Source organism: Archocentrus centrarchus, chromosome 22, assembly GCF_007364275.1.
Source record: "Archocentrus centrarchus isolate MPI-CPG fArcCen1 chromosome 22, fArcCen1, whole genome shotgun sequence".
Lineage (NCBI taxonomy): Eukaryota > Metazoa > Chordata > Actinopteri > Cichliformes > Cichlidae > Archocentrus > Archocentrus centrarchus.
In genome coordinates this window covers 8896515-8920254 of record NC_044367.1, presented here as the reverse complement: position 1 = coordinate 8920254, position 23740 = coordinate 8896515, and the positions used below count along the sequence as shown (strand labels likewise).

The 23740-nt window shown below is 40.7% G+C and overlaps 2 protein-coding genes and 1 pseudogene across 4 annotated transcripts; 1 reads left to right on the top strand and 2 right to left on the bottom strand.

The window, feature by feature from the left end:
- Positions 1 to 279: 279 nt before the first annotated feature.
- zbtb8os (zinc finger and BTB domain containing 8 opposite strand) lies at positions 280 to 6024 on the bottom strand. Of its 3 annotated transcripts, none has more exons than XM_030718412.1 (7): positions 5650 to 6022; positions 4206 to 4230; positions 3992 to 4113; positions 3810 to 3892; positions 2385 to 2437; positions 1944 to 1980; positions 280 to 1821 (listed from the first exon to the last, which is right to left on the bottom strand). In XM_030718412.1, exons 1-7 carry the CDS (start codon positions 5729 to 5731, stop codon positions 1735 to 1737), a joined length of 489 nt encoding a protein of 162 aa, XP_030574272.1. In that variant the 5' UTR covers positions 5732 to 6022; the 3' UTR covers positions 280 to 1734. The 3 variants fall into 3 exon arrangements, with proteins under 3 accessions (XP_030574272.1, XP_030574273.1, XP_030574274.1); XM_030718413.1 differs by having other exon boundaries at positions 5576 to 5674; XM_030718414.1 differs by lacking the exon at positions 4206 to 4230 and having other exon boundaries at positions 5650 to 6024.
- Positions 6025 to 6230: 206 nt separating this feature from the next.
- LOC115772283 (histone-binding protein RBBP4-like) lies at positions 6231 to 12084 on the top strand (annotated as a pseudogene).
- A 108-nt stretch (positions 12085 to 12192) lies between these two features.
- On the bottom strand, positions 12193 to 14060 carry LOC115772700 (syncoilin-like). Its single transcript, XM_030719094.1, is given in 10 exon segments — positions 12193 to 12232; positions 12312 to 12376; positions 12378 to 12440; positions 12508 to 12639; positions 12641 to 12739; positions 12741 to 12920; positions 13590 to 13810; positions 13813 to 13926; positions 13929 to 13985; positions 13988 to 14060. Coding segments are annotated over 10 exon segments (1044 nt in total).
- Between the last annotated feature and the right edge of the window lie 9680 nt (positions 14061 to 23740).

Here is a 23740-nt window from a genome sequence, read left to right as displayed (position 1 = left end):
TGTATTCCCAAGAACAAGTCTTTTATGCTGGTTAGTTTGAAATGGTGATATGCTTTGATCATGCTTGTCAAGACCTATTTTCTTCTTTTTTTTTGACTCACATATTTAAATCAGTTAAATCAGTGAAAAAGAGAAAAGTGCAAACACATCAAGTAACATTCTGCAAAGCAATCCAGTGGTGCATACTCTTGTAAGACAGTGTTATGAAAACCCATAATTTCTCTTTCATATAAATGAGTTAACACAACTTAGACGCTTTTTTTTTTTTTTTAATGTTATTTTTGGAAACACACAGATATTGGATAGATAGCTCTCAAGTGTTGTTACCCATAATGGTGACTGGATAATTCAGTCCAGATGTAGTCCTTTCTTATTTTTCCACAACATAATTTGTAATGGTTTTCTATGAATTATCCCTGAACCACGAGGTCACACACACGAATTCTCGGAGGTGCACAGTGGGCACTGCACCTGGAAGAAGCTACAATTCAGTTATCAGAGCAGATCATATTCTTTTTTCAGTTACATGAGGCACTATTGTATACAACATCCCTTCTTTAAACTCACTGGTTTGTATGCTATGTCTAATTTTGGCCCTATTAAAAATATAATATTGCTGCTTATAATTTATTTATATGTTCAGTTTCGCAGTATTATACCATTTTGTCTGAGAGATTTAAAAAAAAAAAAAAAAAAACTTTGAAATTCCTCAGAAAAGCTTTGTTGAGTTATTTTCTGAATAGAAGTCACGACCCAGACATGAATAGCCTGTTACCTAATGCAGAGAAGTGTTTTATAGAATCTACTCAGCTTACGTTTGATGTTTCACTGCACAGGCTTTGCTTTGATCATGCCTGTCAGGTCCCATTTTATTCCTCTGACTGCCTTTGAGCTGAAAAGTCCAGCTGGGGGTGGGGGGGGTGGATGCGGCTTAATGGGAAGCTTAATGTGCTCTGCAAATCTCCTTTGAAGCTCATGCATTTTCAAATACTAGTGATTTTAAAAGGCACAGATAAAAACTACAATGTGTGTATAAAAGTGAGTGTGTGTGTGTGTGTGTGTGTGTGGGGGGGGGGGGGGTTGTATGATGAAAAACTTTCACATGTGTGTGAGCAGGTTTAAACAATTCAAAAAGAAGGGTCAGTGAATGACCATTTCTGATCTGTTTCTGTGTTGAACTCCAAGTTGTGCATAATTGTTTTGGATATGCAATTCTATACTCGAATATTGTAATAAATTATCTCCATTTTGCAGCTCTTTATTCCAGAGTGATCACGGCACTGTAAAAAGTATTTAAAACTGAGATTTTAAATTGAGAAACAGGTGAGCATTGAATCGATCCCATCTGAAAAGTAAACATTTGCTGATTGATTTACAGTAACGCATCGACACACCTTCAAAATGGTCAGAAATAATAATCTGCAAAAGCTGGTGAAACTGAGTTTATGCTAAATTTGTTTAAAAAAGAATAACAATACATCATTCTAAATTAGAGTTTATATTTCTGAATTATGACTTCAGGTAAACAGTTCCTGTAGTTCCATTCAGTGTGTTCCCTCCAAATCACTGCTATTCCCACGAGCCTCATTTAAATGTAAGTTCCTCCACCATCCAGGAAACAAGACTGTCCCAGTCAAAAACATCAGTGCCTTGAATTAAAAGACCACTAAAAGCAGCCATGCAGACTTTCCAGTTCCACTGAACCAGGAGTGTGAGCTTCTTCTTAAAGTCATGTCAGATATCAATGATGGCAAATATTTCTGGTTTTTCTTTATCGTGGATCTGCATCGCAGAGTATGTGATGGCTTTCACCTCAGTTCCCTAGAAGGACAACAAAGGAAGTTACTGCAGTTACTGCAGTTGTGTTACAACTATATACAGCTGATTATTCATTTTATGCATTACTTCTCACGAGTATCGTTTTACTTGAATTTCAGGCTTACCTGTGGGTGCTTTTCCAGAGAAAATTCTTCACCCCACCTTTAACAAACCAAAGAAAAATCAGGCGTGAGAAAGTGACAGTACCCTTTTATACCCAATGATCTTTTGTGTATTCTATATTATTCTATGCAGCACATTTTTAAATAAGAAACGGACACTAATAGACTTTATTTGAACTTTTTTGCACGTCCTTTTCATGATGATCTGAGATAGTTAACACAACAAAAACACAGCCTATAAAATATAAATTAGACAAATAAAGTGTGACCTTTGCCTTAAAACAAATTAAAAAGTTGTTGCACCTCAGATTAGGTTTGAATTGTATGCAGTATTTTAAAAGCAATGTTTCTCAAACAGCTCGGGTAAAAAATTGATTGAATCCCAGTACGTATCGATCCCTCATTTCAGCTTCAGTGTTACTGAGAGGAGGAACACAAACTTACCCAATGGAGCGAATCCTAAAACGCATTCTGTCAATATGCAAAACTTTGACTTCCTGATGAACAGATATGACACAATTATTAGCACATCATAACTGTAGAAACAGTTATGATAAAACATAAGCAAGGAACAATAAGAAAGGGACTTGCAGCCTGTATTATTTGGAGCTGGCCATAATATTTTTAAAGAAACAGACACAAAATTGTGTATTAATTTGAAAATCTGTAATTCTTTTACGTATAGTAATTCCCTATATAAAACCTCAAAATTATTACTCAGAATGTATGGGATGATATTAGAAATAGAAGCTCTTTCCATAATTTGAGCATCAAACAAGAACATATTTAAACACATATATAAACCAGCAGAAACTAAAAAAATCCCAGAACAAGGGCCAGAATGTACAGAAAGTGATTAATTAAAGCACTTTAGTTTCAAAAGGATTCCTAAAAGTTCATGCTACATACATTCACACTATTTAAACCAGAGAAAGACGAGGAACACAATCGTGCACGCACGTAGATGCTATAAGAAACACGCAGACAGAAAACAACAGCAAAGCGACAAACACACCGGCACCTACATCAGAAATTTCCTGCTCACTCCCTACGGACATGCTGTGCATAAAAATCTTGCTAAAGCTGCTTCTGTAATCTATAAATCTCTAATCAACTTAAATTGATGACCAGCTGGCACAAGAGCAGCCAAAACAGAAATGCAATCTCTAAGGGTAGAGAAGAAGGAAGACAGACACATCAGGGCAATGACACAATCTTTATAATGTTGTGTATGTACACCAACACACTGGATGTAAGAAAGTCAATCAGTCAAGATTTAATTGCAGTAGAGACTTTCAGCTTTGGTTCAAGGGGTTTAACAAAAGTACTACATTTTTAGACAGTGCAGTCATTCTTTTACAGAATGCAGCACATTGTGGATTTGGCCGCTTACTAAAGTGTTTGCCATCTCCATGAGATGTTTATTCTGGTTTTTCAGACTTCCTTCACGTGCATCAACATCTCTTTGGACCCCATGTAGAGTGAAAAGCTATAAAATGCAAACTCAACACTTTCCACACAGAACTTTGATCTACTTAATCTGTCATAAAGTAATCAGGGAGCTGGCCTCACCTGGCCGTGAAACTGCTTTTTATTCCAATTAATGTCCATCCTCTGAAAACGAGGGACTACGTGAAAAAGTGGTTAGAGTTCTTAAACAGTTAATGCAGCACTTCTGTTAAACTTGAATTAAAGCTGAAAATGTTAAACTTTTCCACTTAAGTCATATTTAATCTCAAAACTAATCTGTTTTATAAGTGAAGCTCCAGGTCTCAAGTGCACTTAGGAACAAGAACAAATACACAATCATTTATAGTAAAGAAGACTCAAGTACATGCCAGGTAATACACAAGTGAACAAGATACTTACCCTGGGAACAAAGAAAAGATCTGCACTAAACTTGTATAACCAGTCATCTAGAAAGTGGAAGAGAAGAGACTCCATATCTTCACCTTATGAGTAAAACAAACAAACAGATTTTAGCTGCAAACATCATGACTGACACAGGTACGACTGTAGGATTTGTTGAACTTAAGGTGACAGACGCTCACCCTCTGATTCCACTTCAACTGTATCTACCGGTTCCACCGTCTCCGTGTCTGTCATGTAGCCAAACATACCCATGGCGCACTGCTCGAAGGCTTCCTCCAAAGAATCTCCCCAGGAGTGAATTCTTGAGAAAAAAAAACAAAACAGAAGCTTATAAGAAAAGACTAAGAAAAAACAGAGGAACATGGTTCTACTATACCAAACAGGCACACTCACTGTACATCTGCTGTGTGATCCAGGTCTGAAATGTTAAAACACAAGGTAACATTATGAGTTGATTGTATTAAAATATTTTTAAGAAGCAAGTCTCACTATTAGGCAGCTATCCTGACATGTCTCCAGGCACCTATTTGAGTGGTTATTTTGAAGCACTACCTAATTAACTTTCATTTCTGTGTTCATCAGGATGCAGAGTCATGTGAAAATGGATGTTTTTTATAGTGCAACTCATGAATGAATAGCTTATGGAGCCACCTTAGGCAGCAGCAACTGAAGTAATCATTTTCTGTATGATTTTATAAGTCTCTCGCCATCATGAATGAAGTTTGTCCCACTCTTCTTTACCACATTGCTTAAATTCATTGAGGTTTGCAGGTATTTGTTTATGCACAGCTCTCTTAGGAACCTCATCACAAGATTTCAATCAGGTTGAGGTCTGGACTTTGACTGGACCACTGCAACACCTTCATTCGTTTTTCAGCCATTCTGTTGTAGGTTTTCTGCTGTGCTTGCAATCATTGTACTTTTGCCAGACCCAATTTCAGTCAGAAATGGTTAGTTAAAAGTCTTAATTGAAGAAAGCTGGCTTCAACAAATTACTTGAAAGGAATCACAGATTTTTTTCCCTTGAGGTTTAAAATTTGATGTGATTGGCTCTACATGGGCTCTGAAGAAGAGGGAACAGCTGATGAGTGGGTTGAACTGTTAAAATGTCAGTTTTATTTTCGTTAAGGTTAAGGAAATTTTGAGAGCCAGGTTTTAACCTCAGCTATACAGCAGGTTAAGGAATTTGCAGAGGGGCTGGTGCCTGGTTTAACCGGCAGGTTTATCTGGGTTAATCAGCATAAAAGTGGACAGCCACACAATGAACTTTAACAGAACTTCTAAGATCTAGTTTGACTAGTATCATAAACATTAAAACGAACATGTAAAGTAATTAAAACTAAAACTTAACATTTTATAACAATTACAACTGAACTAAAAATGCATATCTCTGGAAACGGACCCAACTTAATCAAAAAAAAAAAAAAAAAGAAAAGAAAAGAAAGAAAAAAGCTGTAATAACTTCGTTTTGATGCTTTGAAGCACTGCTTTGATAAATCCAGTAACGATGAACAACCTAAACTAGCCACAATATTGACGCGCTCCGTTTGAAGTCGGAATTTCCGACTTCCCGGTTGGAATTCAAAGTAGGAAACGCCAGGAAAAACAGAACTTGATTTACTCCTCGAGGACAATACAGCGCAATGCTTGTAAAAGATTTTCTAAATCAGCCATTTGCAGGGCATTGACCTTCTTTAGCGAGTCACAAATACACAAAAACCGTTAGCGCAAATTACAAGTCTTATAGTTTTACTCATGTTTACATGTTTTCTGCCATCTTGGATTGTCGGGGCTGGTGGCGCTGCTCCGACTTTACGGAGCGTAACTTCACACTTACATTCATATTTCTTGTTGATCGGCGGGTACTTTGATTTGACAGCTTTCTGTGCCTCTGTCAGGTCTAACTGACGGTCGTCCATTGTAGATTTAAACTTGTTTAAAAAGACTAACGCTTAGACCATGTTTGTGTGCGGTAGTGCCTCTTCTTCTTCTCTTTCCTGAATTTCCGTTAGGCTGCCCTCCTCAGGCGCTTCATAAGTTTCCGTCAAGGATCAAATCCTCACTTTTTTCGCTCTGTCTTCTCCTTTCTTGTTGCCTGTCAGCTCTTGCATTGTTACACAATACATATAATACATGTAAATAATAAAAAATAATAAAATAAAAATAAATTGACGAGTAAGAGCAGTTTATAAAGCTACCATTGACAAAGCAAATGTGTTTGGTACAACAGGGCATTCGGATCATGATTCTGTTTGCTGCCGGACAGGACAGATTAAAAAAAAACAAAAAAACAAAAAAAAACCAACTTATTCACAACGGTTAAATACTACCAATAATTTTTTTGGCAAATACCGGAAATCAGGTATTTGCAGTTTTTGGTCCGACACCGGATGTAGTACTGTGTCGCGTAATAACTTCCTGTCGGTTTTGTCGTCGATGCTGATTGGTTGGCCGCGTTCTATGGAGTTGGCGCCATTGCGAGACGTCGTGCTGTCTTCAGAGCGTTCCCCCTAAAAAATACTTATTTTTGACAATAGTAGCGGTGTAATAACGACGCAATGGCTGATAAAGACGGTAAGGACGTTCGTATTTTTGAATAAGAACATTATTTATGAGTGTATGCTGTCAGGAGAGACAGAAAATGCGAATGAGGATGTAGCGGCGGTGGTTGGCGCGCCAGCCCGCAGCACCTTTCATTGTTAGAAAGCGGTCAGCTAGCTGTTAGCTCATGCTAGCGCTAGCTGCTAGCGCCAGGGTTTTTAATTCACCAGTGCAGCACTAGAGTAATCCTCCGGGGGACTTTATTATCTATTTATATGCACGATAGCAGCTCCAGAATCGCGTCCTAATGGTACTTTATCAATAAAATTAACTTAAACGCTAGTGCTGGTGTTAAGACAAGGAGAAGACTTGTTCATTTAGGTGCTGTATGTTTGCAAATTGCATGATAACTTAGCTTTGTGTTAAATGTTACTGTTGCAGCGGCTTTTGATGACGCCGTGGAGGAAAGGGTTATCAATGAGGAATACAAGATCTGGAAGAAGAACACCCCTTTCCTCTATGATCTGGTCATGACCCATGCTCTGGAGTGGCCCAGCCTCACTGCTCAGTGGCTCCCAGATGTCACCAGGTAAATGAGGATGTGCAACACCTTTTCAGCCTCCAGGTCAAGACAAGAGATTGGAGCAAATGTGTAAATGTCATGCCATGTGTCTACAGACCGGAGGGAAAGGACTACAGTGTGCACAGGCTTGTTCTGGGGACGCCACACGTCTGATGAGCAGAATCACCTTGTAATTGCCAGTGTTCAGCTGCCAAATGACGACGCCCAGTTTGATGCTTCACACTATGACAGCGAGAAAGGAGGTGAGAGGATAAGAGTACCAGTTATAAGGGATGAAGAGAACCTTAAAGTATGTTCTCAAAGGACTTTGATATGCAATAATAACATGGCTATAAACACTCATAAATCAAACACGCTAAATCTGGATGATATTGAGTTAATCAGTCTAATTAACAAAGCTATGTACACTTCCACCAGAAAAGCTGTTGCTCATTAGTAATTGTGTGGCCACACAGACAGAACAGCAGGCCTGGCTATATGCACCTCTGCTCATAGGAGGAGAGAGGAAATTTCCATCATAAAAGGAAGTAGCACAGGTATAACAGTGGGAGAAATTTAACCTCAGTTACATCGTGATGACTGATTTAGCGTACATTGATTGGTGGGCAATAATGAATGTCAGGTGAATAAGTAAAATAATAGTTTACCTACTTTTTAAGATCCTTTTTTCATAATCTTTAATATGGTTTTCAAATATTTATTAAGTGTAAATTGGTTAACAGGAACAGTAGGCCTGGAAAACAGATCACCTAACTAAAGGGTTGTAACTTCTGTCTAAAAATAAATAAAAATCCTTGGTGCGTAGGTCTGGTGGGCTACCTAAACTAACAGAAAAGAAGTTTGATGTGGACCTTACAGATCTGTTTCTTTTTATTTCAGAGTTTGGAGGCTTTGGATCTGTTAGTGGGAAAATAGAGATTGAGATCAAGATTAACCATGAAGGAGAAGTGAACAGAGCCCGCTACATGCCTCAGAATCCTTGCATCATTGCCACCAAGACCCCTACCAGTGATGTGTTGGTCTTTGATTACACAAAGCACCCCTCCAAGCCTGGTAGGTTTGCAGGAAGAAAACCTTTTTCTTGCAGAAATGTATAATGTGTCGCTACATTTGAAGCTCTGCAGATTTTTGTAACATTGATATTATTTATATTGGAGACCCTTCTGGAGAATGCACCCCAGATCTCCGTCTGAGGGGCCACCAGAAGGAGGGCTATGGCCTCTCATGGAACCCTAACCTTAGCGGCTGTCTTCTCAGTGCTTCTGATGACCATGTAAGAAACCTGTCCTGATATGCCTGAGTCATTTTTGTTAATCTCCTTTCTATCACATCCCACACCACTTGGTACTTAAAAAAAAAACAAAAAAAACATTCCTCTGTGTTCTTTGCAGACTATATGCCTGTGGGATATCAGCACAGTTCCCAAAGAGGGGAAGATTGTGGATGCCAAGACGATCTTCACAGGCCACACTGCTGTGGTGGAGGATGTCTCTTGGCACCTGCTCCACGAATCACTCTTTGGGTCTGTGGCAGATGACCAGAAACTCATGATGTAAGCAGGCGCAGAGATGACTTATTAGAAACAAAGTTGTAGTTCAGTTTCAAATTTCTCCTTGACAGTGGTGCTTTTGTCTGTTTTGGAACAGTTGGGACACGCGGTCCAACAACACCTCCAAGCCCAGCCATGCAGTGGACGCCCACACTGCTGAGGTCAACTGCCTGTCTTTCAATCCTTACAGCGAGTTCATTCTTGCACTGGCTCTGCAGATAAGGTGACGCGTCTTTCTTTCAAACAGTTACAGTACACAGCAAGTTCATACTGTACTGATTCTCACTCCATTTATTTGTAGACTGTGGCTCTTTGGGATTTGAGGAACCTGAAGCTGAAGCTCCACTCGTTTGAGTCTCACAAGGACGAGATCTTCCAGGTAAGAAGTGAACTTCTGTCACCTAATCTGTAGTTTTTGTGTAAACCCTTGCCAATAAAATAAAAAAAAAAAAACTTGAATGATTCAGCTCAATAACTGTATTGTGGAGTGAGGCAAAGATGCAATTTGATTATTATTTGGTATAATTCATTAAACAAAATTAGACCAGGACAAACTATCAGAAGCTGTTATGGTGCATTCACACTTAACACAAACTGAAGTTTTCATGGGGTGCAGTTATAAAGTTAATACAATGAGGGAATTAATCCAAAACAGAGCTGGCTGATGCGTGAGTTAAAATATTTCAACTTTGGGAAACCCTGCATCATGAAAACCCATCAGCTGGGATTCTTCTGTAGACTGTGTATTCTCTCCTGATGCCACTGACAGTCACAAATGGAGGGCAAGCTCACTAATGCCATTTCAGGGCAGCTGAAACTGTGTGACTGAAGTTTGCCTTTAGATAGAAACAGAGGAATAATATTGTAGTAGTATCTTATGAAAATATGTTGCTGTAACTTGATTCCAGCTATTTGTTGTACTCTTGCTCAGACCCTTGGCTTTTGGAGCACAGATTTGATTCTTTGTGTATATATGTAATATCAGTGAGTGTATTCACCAAAGTACCTTGTTTCATGTTGTGTGTGAATGCCACTATTAGATGGTCTGTTTTTAATATATATGTGTGTGTATATAACATTTATGAAGCACTTCACATCCACTTCTTTTCCCAACAGGTTCAGTGGTCTCCTCATAACGAAACCATCCTGGCTTCCAGTGGCACCGACAGGCGGCTCAACGTCTGGGACCTCAGTAAGATTGGAGAGGAGCAGTCACCAGAGGATGCTGAGGACGGCCCTCCTGAGCTGCTGGTGAGTTGTGACAGTGATGATGCAGTGTTTCCTGCACACAAAAGGATGTACACCCACACTATCCAGTAAGAATCTGCTGTCTTGGATTGCAGCTGGTGATGGTAGTCATTGTCCTGCTCGGCAGCCTGAGACAGGCCCTCGTAGTAGCACATGAAGCAGTTTTCCACCTGCTGCAGTTTGTGGTTAAGTGATCCTCCAGTTTGCCTCAGATCTCTGGAGCAGTTCAAGGACTGCTGTGAGCAGCTGCAATTCAAGATGGTAGAGTTGGAGCCTAGCCTGCCACGATTTTCTGGAGAGGTAGTGGTAACCACCATAACAATGACCTGGTCAGCCTGTCAATAGGGTACCACCACACTGGAAGGGCTGGGGCTATACTTTCAAAGTAAGAGGCAGAGATTTTCCCACTGATAAACCAATTGCTTTGTTCTTAGAAGAAATGGAAAAAATGAAAATAAATAGGAAGATATACTTAAGCGACCATTAGTATATCTAGTAGTGGTGTGCGATACTGTATCGATCCGATACCAAGTAAATACAGGGCCAGTATCACCGATACTGATACAAATACCGATACTTTTTATAATTATGAAATTTTCATGAAGTTGAAGTGTTTTTGTGATTTTTTTTTTTTTTTTTTTTTTTTTTTTTTAAATTAAAAAAAAATTTTTTTTTTCCTTTGGATCATTAATTAGTTAAAAAGAATTGGGCAAAGTTTATAGGTAAATAGAAAATACTTTTGTCAAAATAACATTTTTTGTTCTGTAACAATAGAACAGCAACAAAACAATTTTCCACATACATTGTGATGTCTGGATTTTTTTTTTAAATAAAGTTCAGAAAGTATAATACAAAAATTTAATAAAAAATATCCCTTCATTCACTAATTTTCTGGATTTTTTTTCTTAAACAAGCTGTACAAAATTATTACTCCACAAACATTATAAAACATTTACACTTCCGGGCTGCGATTTGATGTCAAAAATATAAGACAATTTAGCCCTTTAAGTTTTTTTTTTTTTTTTTTTTGCATTTTGCTAAACTCCTCTTAATTGGAGGGAAAGAAAATGTCAAAAAATTAACTTAACGGGCCAAATTTTTTATATTTTTGACATCAAATCGTGGGCCTGAAGTAGGGGGGGCGGGGCCGGAAGTGGCCACGGGCCGGAGTTGAGACCTTTTGAGATCTTTTTTTTCCCAAGTAAATATGTTACGTGCCACGTGACGGTATAAACATCAAAATACTGTGGGGAGGAGCAAAGTGTGCCTGCTCTGTGCTGTGACAAGCAGCGGGCACTTACCACAGTCAGCTTGCATCTTTGATGAAAATGGAAATCCGCAAGCACTACATACAGGAGAGAAACTGAAGCTAAAGTATCGATCTCATTACACTGGTACTGATCAATATCAATACCAATGTTGGTATCAAAATTGTCGATATTTGGATCGATCCCCTCACAAAGTCTGTGTGAGGGGAAATACTGTGATGGCAAATACTGGTATTGACTTTTTAAAATGAATCTTGAGCAATGTGCTAAATCCTGCTCCATTTCCTTTTAGTTCATCCATGGAGGACACACAGCTAAGATCTCAGACTTCTCTTGGAACCCCAACGAGCCGTGGGTCATCTGTTCAGTATCAGAGGACAACATCATGCAAGTGTGGCAGATGGTAAAGGCTTTATAAAGCAAATATAATATAAAGCAGACACAACATAGAATTTGAGTAATAAAGTGCATTTATTATAACACAGAAGAGCCGTTACATTAAATAAGCTTTTTTTGTCAATTTTCTGCAGGCTGAAATATCTACAATGACGAGGACCCAGAAGGTGCTGCAGATTCAGAAGTCCAGGCATGAGTCCAGTCTCCACACGACTTCTTCTGTTGACCTGCTCATTAAAAATGGATCATTTTACCAGCGCTGGGTGCAAAAGCAGTCTTTTTAAAATACATTTTGTGCAGCAGTGTTTTGTAGAAAATGAAAGAATAAAATGCTGCCGTGTCATCGTGACATATTTAAGACAGATCTGCAATGATCAGATTTTTAGATCTTTTTAGTTTTCAAACTGAAATCTGGCTTGTGATGAAACCACAGACATGTTATGATCATCTAAGTGTGCTTTTTGTTGGTTTTATTTCTTTCATCTTCATTAGTTGAGCAGAAACATTTCTGTGGAGATCCGTTTTTAAATGTTATTGTACATACTGTAGGTTGATTCTTTTTATTTGCTTGGAATTTGTAGAATGAAGTTCCCCAAATTGTGTATTGTCACTTGTATGTGTTTTTATTTCTCTGCGTCTGATCTTTTATGTTCTTAAGTATATTCATATAAAAATATTTACAGTAAAGCTTTTTGCTTTGTTTCTTGGCACATCTCAGAAGACCCTATTTTCAAATATTTAATGTTAGGGCTGTGATTTGGTCTCGTCTGATTAGGAGCCACTGGAAATCGAAGATTACGAGTCTTCCTCTGTAGTATCGCTGAGTTCACAGCCCCTGTAAGAAAAGGAATTTGTTATTCATTTATTATCTGGACTTTGAGTAAGTTAAAGTTGTGATGATTGGTGTAACCCACCTCAGAAATGTCAGCTCGGCTAAAAGGCCATCTTTAAGATCTTCCAAATCTTTCTTTGACTTTTTTCTGAACCTCAAACTCCACTTCTAGTTCTTTCATCAGCGTCTCTTGTAGTTTCTCTATAGTCTCCTGGATAAAATGAAAACATTGTAATCTAGTTTTACTGAACATTTTTTATATCCTGCCTATCCTGTACCTTATGTTCTATGATGCTTTCCTTCCTCTCTGCCTCCATAAGACTGATCCTCTGTTGCAGACAGGATCTCTGCACCTCCAGTCTCTGCGTCTCTTCTCTCAGAGGCCTCAGCCTGGCCCTCATGTCCATCGCCCTGCTCCCTGGTTTTTCTCAAGGCTTCCTCTCCAAACTGCCTTCTCTTTAGCAGGGCAGTGAGGCGTGGTTCATACCAGCCTTCCAGTGTCTTCACGCTGGCCGCTGAGCCTTCGCTGCAGTCTCATGGAAGCCTGGCGACACTGGCCGATGTCACTCATGGCCCTGCGTCTGCAGGTGTTAGTGGCCTGATCACGGAGGGAATTGAGCTGGTTCTGGTGGGCGTCCCACCGCTGCAACAACTCCTGGGTCAGATTTTGGATATGAACCTTGAGCTCTTCCTATTAAGAGAGTAAAATAACACCCAAATACTGAGCAGTTAGTGTTTTTCGCAGAACAGTGGAAAGTATATAATGTCCATCAAAATTTGATAATGAGGTTATTTTTGTTTAGATTAATTACAACTTTTCAAGCAAATAAAGGACCCAAGGCCAAGGAGTGCAAATGGAAATTACCCAGTCTCTTAATCGGGTGCATCACTTTATTTGAATGATAATTTCTGTATAGGGGGGCTGACAACACAGCACACCACGGTGGCACAGTGGTTAGCACTGCTGCCTCACAGAATACCATCTGGAAGGCCTGGGTTTGATTCCACCTTGGCTCAGCCCTCTCTCTCTGTGGAGTTTGCATGTTCTCCCCCTGTCTGCATGGGTTTCCTCTGGGTACTCCGGTTTCCTCCCACAGTCCAAAGACATGCACTTACTGGGGTTAGGTTAATTGGAAACTCTAAATTGCCCATAGGTGTGGATGTTGCCCTGTGTCAGCTGGGATAGACTCCAGCCCCCCCATGACCCTGAACAGGATAAGCGGAAATGGATGGATGGATGGTGGCTGACAAGTCAGTATTAAGTGATGTTGCTTACTAAAAATGTGTTGCAACAAGTCCACACTACAGAAGTTAATCATACCATCAAACATTTTGCAATGATAAAGCCTGTGGTTCCTACCTGTGTAACAGCAGACTGAGCCACCTCGTACTCCTGCTCGGCTAGCTTTACCTGGCTCTGGATGCAGTCTCTGGCTGTGGTAAACAGCTTCCTCTTTACCTGCTGAACTTCCTCACAACCAGCAACATAATCCAGCTGAGCCAGACAGAGAAGCCTCCGTGTTCCCTCCAGCTTCTCTCGCAGGCGCTCCACAACTTGCAGCATGGGTTCCTGCACACCTTAAGCTCCTGTATCAGCTCATCTCTTTGCTTCTCTAGATGGGACACTCGCTGTATGCAGTGCTCAAAAAGTTCACCCAAACTGTCCATGTCGACCTTTTCCAACTGTAGATTAGGATCTGTGTAAATCGGCTTAGTGTTTCAGAGTCCATGTAGCTGCTTTCTGAGATATCTTCAGAAATCTAAGTTGCGTGTGTGAGTCATCAGTAGATAACATGTTGTTTCCATCCTCTATTGAGCTTTGATTATCCATGAGAGAATCTAAGAAAACAAAGTGACAGCCATTAATAAACAGCAACTGATAAGACTGTGTTTTTTCAAATCACTTTAACTTGATTATTCTTTACCTACTGTAACTTACAGACTTTACAGGAACTGTAAAGGTAAACGTTAAGAGGCCCATCCTGACACACACACCAGAGAACCTTTAAAACTCTCAGTACATTATCAAAAAATAGCCTGCAGTAACAGAGATTTCTACTTACTTTGATTGTCAGTCCAAGTAAATATTCAGACAGTTACTGCATTAACACAGTTTTCTGTTATCTTTAAGAAGAGCTCTGCAGTGTGTCTGTGTCCAGGAAAACAGAGGCACACTTTGTGTTTATTAATAACACCGGAGGCCTGGGAGAAAGTCTATCTAAGACTCCCTCATGGGATCACAAACTGTGTCAGTGCTGGGAACAGACTCAGAATATGTCAGTTAACACGTGTCCGGACCAGCCCGGGTGCCACAGAGCTATATTTACCCTGCTCCACAACCCGTTTTAAATGCATTTAAGAAGGCAGTGACATCATGGTGAAAGCTGAGCTGAGCACTAACTTTCCTCAAGTCTGCCACAGAATACTTCACAGGCAAAGCTGTCAGCATTAGCAGGATGGTACATGCTTTTCTTTGAATATATTCCTCCAGCTCTCAACTCAGCTGGCCATAAAGTTTGCATGGTCATGTAACAGTATTTGTTTGAGGTGTTTTGCATACAGCCTATCTCCTCACAGACAAATGGAAACACACTCAGACACGGAATAGGGATTTAAAGGAGGTAATCTGAAAGATCTGAGCATCTTTAAGTAATATGGTATGTTTTTATTATAGAATACTATATATTGCACATTAGAAAACTCACTAAAATATATTAAAGAATATCCAAAAGAGGAAGGAAGCATTTTTGGCTGCCTTTTGTTCTGTTCTCCATCAATGATCTCACACTGCTTCAATAATGTGAGGTCTGGGGAGGCCAATCCATGACTGATTGTGTTCCAATATGTGTTTTTCTATCCAGGTATGCTTTTACTGCATTGGCAGTGCTTGGGATCATTATATGCTGAAAATGATGGTGTTACCAATCAGATGCGTTCCAGATGGTATTTCATGGTGGATCAAAATCTGATGGTATTTTTCCTGCATTCATGCTTACTTCAGTTTTGACAAGATCACCAACACCACTGGCTGAAATTCAGCCTCAAACCATGACAGAAATTCCAGTGTTTTACAGATGTTGGACTTCTCCTGACCTCATCTGTACACACTAACAATGATTTGAACCAAAAATACCAAAGTGGATTCATCACTCCACCAGTCTCATTGCCAGTGACTTTCAGTCCAGTTTCTTGTCTAATTCGACTTACTTCAACCTTTTCTCTCTGTTTCCCTTCCTGAAGAATGGCTTATTCCACTGAGACCATTTCTGATGAGGTGTCAGTGACCAGCAGATGGATCAACTGAAGGGTCAGATGCATCTCTCAGGTCTTGTGTCAGGTCTTTGCTGGATTTTTTCTATTTCTTAAGGACATGACTTTCAGATACTGTTCATCTGCTGTAGATAGTGTTTTAGGCCTGCCACTTGTTCTTCTGTCCTCCTCTTTTCCAGTTTCCTGCACAATTCAGTGTGCCATTAAAGACACTTCTTTAAGGACAAACTGCACACCATGCAGAGAATATGCCAAGTTTTGGCTAAGAGCTGTTTGGGAATCCTTGTTGGTGCAAAATACTATTTAATGCCTGTCAAACTGTGTAATCTTTGGCATTTTTCATAGATTCACCTAATGAAATGGGAACAAATCATCTGCGATTATGTGATTTTTTTTGTGCTTGAATGTTTCATAGGTCAGTGTTAGGTGGCTTAAAAAACAAACAAAAAAACCATTCCTGTAGAATGGTCAGATACAAGAACTGGCCTGAAAATGAATGAAAAAGCAGCCAATGTCCAAAGAAAAACTCTTAAAGAAAAGCCTGGAGAACTATTGCTCAAGACCACCTAAGCAAAGCATGACAATGCATAAAATTGCTGACATCACAGTTAAAAGTGGAAATGCAAACTAACCGTGGGAAAATAATCTTCCAGTTGTCCTCACTTTGCTCCATGCCAATGGGTTTGTTTCGTGTTCCACCACTAGATGTCGCCACAACAGCGTCCGCAGCCCCCGCTCTCACCTGAGCGTGCCCAGCCTCTATCAGGTGGGACCGCAGGTCGACTGCCGCGCGACTTTCTCGGTAGTCCCACTTTCCTGCTTCAGTGAAGCGTCCGCAGATAAACGGCGTTGACAGCAGAGGAGACACTCGAGCTGGCACCATAAACACGAGGGGCTCAGCCGGGGGTGCAAACAAATCCAGTTCTAGTTGTTTCCCGAAGTGTAAACTTTTCACGGAAATGGTTCACCTGGAATTTTCCCCCGGGCGCTGATAAGTTTGGAGTTGGAGAGCAGGAGCGCAGCAGGGGGAACGCTTCAAATGGAGAGTGGCTAAATCAGTCCATTTGGATCTTTAAAGTTCTCACGGTACGTTTGACGCTTCTTTTTATCTGTCCAACTTTTTTTTATCTGTCCGACTTATTCGTAGCTACCTATTAAGATAGCTTTATGTTTTTTTGGTTTTTTTTTAAAGAATTCCTGCTGGGAAAGCCCCCCAGAACCGTGCTGTGGCGTGAGGAATATTAAGAGAAAAGGTTTAATATTCCTGCAAAACAACAACAACAACAACAAAGTTTTAAAAACAGATAAGGATCATTGTGATCGATCAGCTTTTAAAGGTGTACAGAAAGTAGGTTACATTTTAAAGTTTAAAGATAAATGATTTTTCTAATCCTGTTGCTTAATTATAGGCAAAGTAAGCAGTTTAAGCCTAGAAGTAAAGAAAACAGCCCCTGCATGTTAAAACTAGTGATCTCAAATGTGTTAGAACAAAGTTGGCTCACATTGCAACTGTATGGCAGGAGGCTTAGTATAGGCATGTCATGGAAAACTAGGCGTGGGAGATTTGCTTCTTAGCGTTAAGGGAACCTATACAGAGGTAATCAAAGACGTGCAGCGTTTCTCTCAACTATGGAGCTTATGACAGTGAAGACTATTGTGTTGGCTCCAGTGGCAAACTATCAGCTTTACAGCATGGTTCACTTTGTTTAATCAGTGCACTTGATAACCCCCTGCTTGCTGATTAACGTGAGGGAGGATAATAGGACCACCTTATGACCTCTCGGGGAGCCCCCCTTTCTGTCTGTCTGTCTGTCTGCTGCTGCGTTGTGCTGGGCTGGACTTTGGACTGGAATGAACTTCAAATAATCGAAACTTTTCTTAAACAACAACAACCAGCAGCACTTCCAGTTGTTGGGGTTGTTTTTTGGCTGCAGGTTTAGCTCTTCTACTCTCTGATAGGTGAGACTGAGACAGAGGCCATTTGTTTAGAAAGGGTGTGTCACATTCTGGTGCTCCATCTTGGCCCGCCTGCCATGCCAAGGCGTGTACCCATGGAGATTTCAGGCGTGTTATGTAAGCACTTTTGAGGCATGGCAGAACCGGTACGAGACCCGAGATTCAGAGGAAGATCAGGCAGACGTTAAGGTGGAGATAAGTTGGCAAAAGGAGAGGTGGTGAGATATGAGGAGAAGGCCAGGATGAAGCGTGTGAGTGCACTCAGATCTTGGGTGGGCAGAGAGAAAGGTGGCGCAGCTATTCAGTTGTTTGCTGTGTTCACACTTGACAAAGTTCAGTGGAGGAAAGGGGAAAGCTGCCAGTCAAGAAAGACAACAAGAGGAACAATCGAATGTTGAAAGAGACAAAATACACATGATTATGTGCAAACGTTGAGCAATTGATGTCTGTGTGTCATGCAGGGCTGCAGCCATATGCAACACCTGCTCATGAGTGGAAGACAGTGTGTCCTTAATCACAGGGAATAACAGATGATTAAGTTCATCAGTGGGTCCTTATCAACACATGAAAAATTCAATCAATGGCTGTTAGGAGGGCATACAAGTGTCATGATTTACTCAGCTTGGGACTGGGACTGTGTATTTGAATGTCTTTCTGAGAGTTCCCATAAGTTCTGGTCTAAGCTCTCACAATTCCCACACTTGCCACTGCCAAGCAGCTGTCAGACTGAGTGACTTCACACTGAAAGGATATTGTTTTGACTGGGCCGAGCAGAGACACGGAGATGCCAGGGTGTATTTTTAAACCCCACTGTCCAGCTGTGTTTGCCTTTTCTGTGAACTGGTCTCTACTGCTGCTCAGCAGTTTCTTTTTTATCTGGATCTGACCTGTCAGTTCAGAGGTCTTAAACCCTGCAGAGGCTTGCAGTCCAGACTTAGACCCCTGGCAACCCCTGGAGGCAAAGCAAACAAGACTTTGCAGCCGCTGTCGCAAACTCGCGCCACCTCAGGCAAAATCAAGATTTCCAGACTTTTTTATTTATTTATTTTTTTCATCCAGCTTTTGGATTGATAAAGGTAAGCAATGACAACGAGGTTCTTCTTGGCATTCAGACTTTAGCACTCTAAGAACTGACCACTAATTAACATTGCCATTTAATAGACGTCAGTCACTTAGTTGTTGACCACCTCCAGTAACTCCCATTTGCGATCTGTCCTGTTTTCCATGGAAGAAAAATATTGCATAAACACAGGGTACAATAATCTGAGCCAGCACACACAACCACACATTATAATGTTATCTCAAAATGACTTCCATGCGCCAGCCATTATCCATTTTCTTTCATGGCTCTGTCTCCTAGAAGGCCACTGTATGAGGGATATGTGGCAGGGAGAGACTGAAGGGTGAAAAGGGGGGGTATAGGAGGAGGGGGTGAGGACGTGTGTGTGTGTGCTGGGGTGGGGGGGTGGGAAGCAGAATTGGAAAGAAGAGTTCCTCAGTCGGTAATTATAAATCTCTTAGGAATGCAACTACTGCTCTTACCAGACAAGCTGCTGCATGGCTACAACAGCCTCGCAGCATGCTGAGTTGCATTGCCCCATCCACAGATCTCTCTCTCACTCGCACACACACGCACACACACACACACGAAGCATCTGTAACCGCTTTTAACCTCATAACATCTTGGTTCATTTGTGTCATCATTGCCTTGCAGCAATATTGTGTTTGTTTGTATCACTGTCGTTACCTGCATGATCTTTTTCTGAACTGTATCCTTCCTCAGCAAACAAAGGGACCACATAGGTATCCTCTTTCAATTCGGGGGGCCTTCACCAGTGGTGTGTTTATGCTCCAGTTCCTGAATTGAAATTTCTGTTAGATATTTGGAGCCATCTGTATTCTAATATATTCTTTTTTTTTTTTATTAAATCTAACTGAAAGAGGAGCATTCTTCCTTTATGCTGGGAAATTGATTCCTCATGACTCCCTCCGTCGTAAAGCAAGTCTCATTTCACTGGCTGTCCCTGATTTCAGTTGTAAAAACTACCTCAAGATGTTGGAATTAAGTATTTCCAGTTTGTCTCTTATAATGGCCGCATCATGCATCACAGTAGCCACATCAAGTGTTTGCATGAATATACAGAGTTCTAGTTCAGGCAAGGTTGATTAAGTCTTAGCAGCACTCTTCTTTGTTTGATAATGCCCAGAGAAGACAGCCAACGCCCTGACAGATGCCTGCAGGTGCTGTACAGTAAACACCAGTTTTCTCACTGCTAAACACTTGCTATTTAGTTACAGAGTGGCTCTAAGTAAGTGTAAAAACTGTTATTTTCCAAACTGGCTGTTGCTGTAACCCTATTCCTCTGGTCCTTGCAAGAAGACTGGAATAGATCCAAAGCACTCCTCCTCTCCCCAAAGGGGAATAACCTTGTTGGTCTATTATTTTCCTCTTCCTATGGTGACTAACCATTTTCAGCCTGATCTTAACCTTGCTCACTGCCTGCTAAGCAGTCATGCCATGTGAAACCAGCAGGCCGGGCTTTAGATGTGAATGGCCTCCTGGTTAAACTGAGCCAGTCCTAGTTCAAACAAAGGTGGCTGTCTGTATCACTGCCACACCCTCTTGGCTTTGCCTTATCCCCATGAGGCAGTAGAGTCTGCTCCATCAACTTCCATGTGTGACTCACTGCAGTCAAAGTTATACTTCCTCAAGCCCCCCCCCCCCCCCCCCAATGCAACTACTTGTGAAATTCTTATTACTCATATTTGCCAGAGCTGATAAGACTTGAGTTTTAAAGCGAGGGATGTGTGAGGTCACTGTAACGTACAGATTGGTTTGGAATCAAAAATGACATTTTCTTGAAAAACAATACTGGTAATAGCTGTATTTGTGATTCCACTTTGGCTCAGATATATTTAGGGTGTGTACTCTTAACTTTAGGTTTATAAAAAAAAAAAAAAAAAAAAAAAAAAAAATATATATATATATATATATATATACAAAATTTGTCACAATTGGCTTCCCCTCTTTTCCTCTCTGCATTAGTTTGTCAGTGGAAGATGCAGTTTGTAAGCTGGAGCTCTGTGGTGTATTATCCTTCATTTTACACTGTAACTTTTGCTGAAGCACGTTGCTTTTAGGCAATGCTGGTGTCCTTTTTGTTACTTTAACTTAGTTGACCTGCTTTTTTAAATGTGGACATGAAGCCTAGTTTTCCTCTGGAATCAGAGTCCTCAAACTGACTTGCATTTTCTAGCCTCAACTTTAAAACTACCTACAGCTCTTTATTCTATGGGGCATGAATGCAGGACCCCTGTCCAGTGGTGTCCAGTTTGCCACAGTTCCTTTCGTCCCTGTGGGGTGGGGTCTCTGTGGATTGCAGCATATCCTGAACACGCATGGGCAGGAGAGTGTGGAAGTCGGGGGTCAGTGTCTTGGGCTCCTTGTTGTGCTGTTGCACAGTTTAGTGAAGAGTAAACACTTCAAACAAACCTATCAATGCTACACCCTCTTTGCCGCATCCTCATTAGACAGGAGAAAGTCAGGAGACACCATAGGGGGAATGACACGCAGACAACGACCAAAGACAGACTCAAACCCAGGCCGCTGCAGCAAGATCTTCTTTTTTTTCTGTCAACCAGATGAGCTATAGTGGTGCCCCACTGAGCAGTATTTTCACTGTCACAGGACACATTGTCCTGCTGGGGAACTCTGCTGACACTGGGGGAGTGCCATTGCCATGGAGTTGTGTACTTTATGTAGAGTAATGTTTAGCTGGGTGGTACTGTGGAGGGCCGAAATAGACAAAAGCAAAAAAATAAGAAAATAAGGCAAGATATATTTTTTTAAATCCGGTCTGATCCTGTATTTATTCACCTTTTGAGTATATACAGTCCTGTTTACTTTTTCTAATTTTCCATTTAGAAATGTTCTTTTTTGTGTACATTTTCAAACATTATTTATTCTGGCGGGTTCTTACAACTCCTTTTTTCCATTTCTGCGTCATTAGGCAAATGAAGAGGGTGTCAGTCAAAGTTTGTTGTGAGGTCAAACTGTAGAAGCTGATTATTAAAACAAATGTAAGCTCATTTTAGGTTTTCTGTATATACTGTAGCAGTCAGAAGTCCGTAATTAATAAATCTTCTTTCCAGATATGCTCAGTCTCTCAGTCTATTTGTTAAGAGTGTGTAAACTATTATCAGCTCCTGTTTACTTCGTGCTGATGTGTACACACTGCTGTCAATGTCAGTCGGGGCTGCAGGTATTGACACACCGCGTTGAGGTTTGCTGTGTTAGAGCGGTATCTTCAGTCCAACGGGAAGACTGACGTCTTTTGTAAAGATAAGTAAACAGCATGTTGGAACACATACCTGCTCCGACAGGACTGGGGCTGGGTTTAAAAACCACAGCAGGTTTTTCTGTGTGTGTGTGCGTGTGTGTGTGTGTCTGTGTGTGAGAGAGAGAGAGAGAGAGAGAGAAACAACAGTTTTTGCTTGTAAATCAGCTTCATGTCTTGATCATGATCTTTTCTGAATATATGATACACACAGATGTGTTGTGTTGCTACAAATCCTCCCAAATGCTCAGATTGCAAATTCTTTTGTGCCTGTAGTTTGTGTGTCACCTTTTGCAAAGGTTGCGTGTTTAGTAATTGCCGAGATAATAAAGCAGCTCTGTAATTAGCATGTTGATGCTTTATTTTGAAAAGTAATGCTGTGTTTAAAGTTTATTTGCTAGAGAAAGGATTGTGACAGGAACTTTTTTTAACCTAAATAACCATTTAGTAAATCTCCCCATAAAAGAAACAAACAAAGTGATATTTTTTTAAAAGGAAACTCCACTGTGGACGTCACTACATTAGGTTTAATTGTAAATGGAAAATTGGAGGTTGTTTTGTGTAACCAGAGCAGTGCTGGGATGAGTCAACTCCCTGTGACCAGACTACACAGACAGTGATCCGCTGGGTGGTCTCGTCTACATCCTAGACTTCTTAGCATTGCTCTGGTCCCTCTGAGGTGGAAGAAATACGAGAAGTTGCTGCACTCCCCTCTTCACTCCCGTGAGAGGCGTCTGATTGTTGGCGGCCGAAGCCAGCGCAGATGCATGGATGTTAGTCATGCCCAAATGACTGTAATTTGGAGCTGGAGAAACACAGGGCTTAGTGCAGGGAGAAGCCTTGTACTTTTCTCTGGAATGGATGGATACTCTTTCTTTTTACTAGCCTTTCACTGCAACTCACTCCTCACTGGGATGCCAACTACACACACACTCACAGTGGCACTTTGTCATTTTGGATGTGTGACAGTGGATAACAAGCCTTGCTTGCCTACATTAAGATAACAAACTACTTCAAAATCATGCACATTCTGTATAATGTTTAGAAAAGCTTTCAAGCTCTTCAAGTCTTCGTCTTAAGCCTCTCATACTGAGCTGCAACTTCGGATGTGAGTTTGGGTGCAAACCTCCCTTTCTGGTGAGGCCAGAAACAGATTTAATTCTGATCTTTTTTCCATATAAGCAGCATTGTTGAGACTCAGATATTTTTGCAACTACTGGACGAAGCCTACAGTCACATTCATGTGTCCCTCAGGATAAATCAGGTGATTTTAAATCTAGGTCAAAATATTAATTGCTTATGGAAGTACGTACTTACAGAACACCCTGAGGGGCATACTACAAAGGCAGATCAACATAGCCAAGCTTTCTTTGCGTTAGCTGGCTTGACAAAACCTAAAGCCCCAGTGAGAGATGACGGGTATCACGACAGCAGTTATCAACTTTCTCTGTTAAGCTTTCTGCTTCAGGCTTTGGGCAAACTCGCATACGAAGATGTGTTTCATGCACCGTGCGATTCTTCTTCCACATAAAATGAGCCTTCCGAGTGAGACAGGTTACTAGTCTGTCACAGGGCTCACACATAGAGACAGACGATTCATACGGCCAATTTAGAATCACAGATTAACCCTATCCACATGGATGTTTTGGAGTGTGGGAGGAAGCTGGAATTCCAGGCAGACACGGGAAGAGCATGCATGCAAGCTCCACACAAAGGCCTCAGACTGGATTTGAACCCAGGATCTTCTTGCTGTGATGCGACTTTGCTGTTTATTTCTAATGTTACATCTGCACATCAGAGCTCTGAAACGTTAAACTGGACACATTTAAACATGAAACATTACTGTCCCAAAGCCCAAACTTTAGTTTGAGGCAGATCACAGTGAAATTAATTTTACTGAGTGAGCAGGTATTCTCATGATAAATACCCTGATCTAATCTATGCTCTA

Coding starts and splice junctions, on each gene's coding strand:
- zbtb8os (XM_030718412.1), bottom strand. CDS start 5,731: ATGGACGACCGTCAGTTAGACCTGACAGAGGCACAGAAAGCTGTCAAA. Junction 4,114..4,205: donor GATCACACAGCAGATGTACA/GTGAGTGTGCCT, acceptor TTTTTTCTCAAG/AATTCACTCCTGGGGAGATT. Junction 3,893..3,991: donor AGTTGAAGTGGAATCAGAGG/GTGAGCGTCTGT, acceptor TTTACTCATAAG/GTGAAGATATGGAGTCTCTT.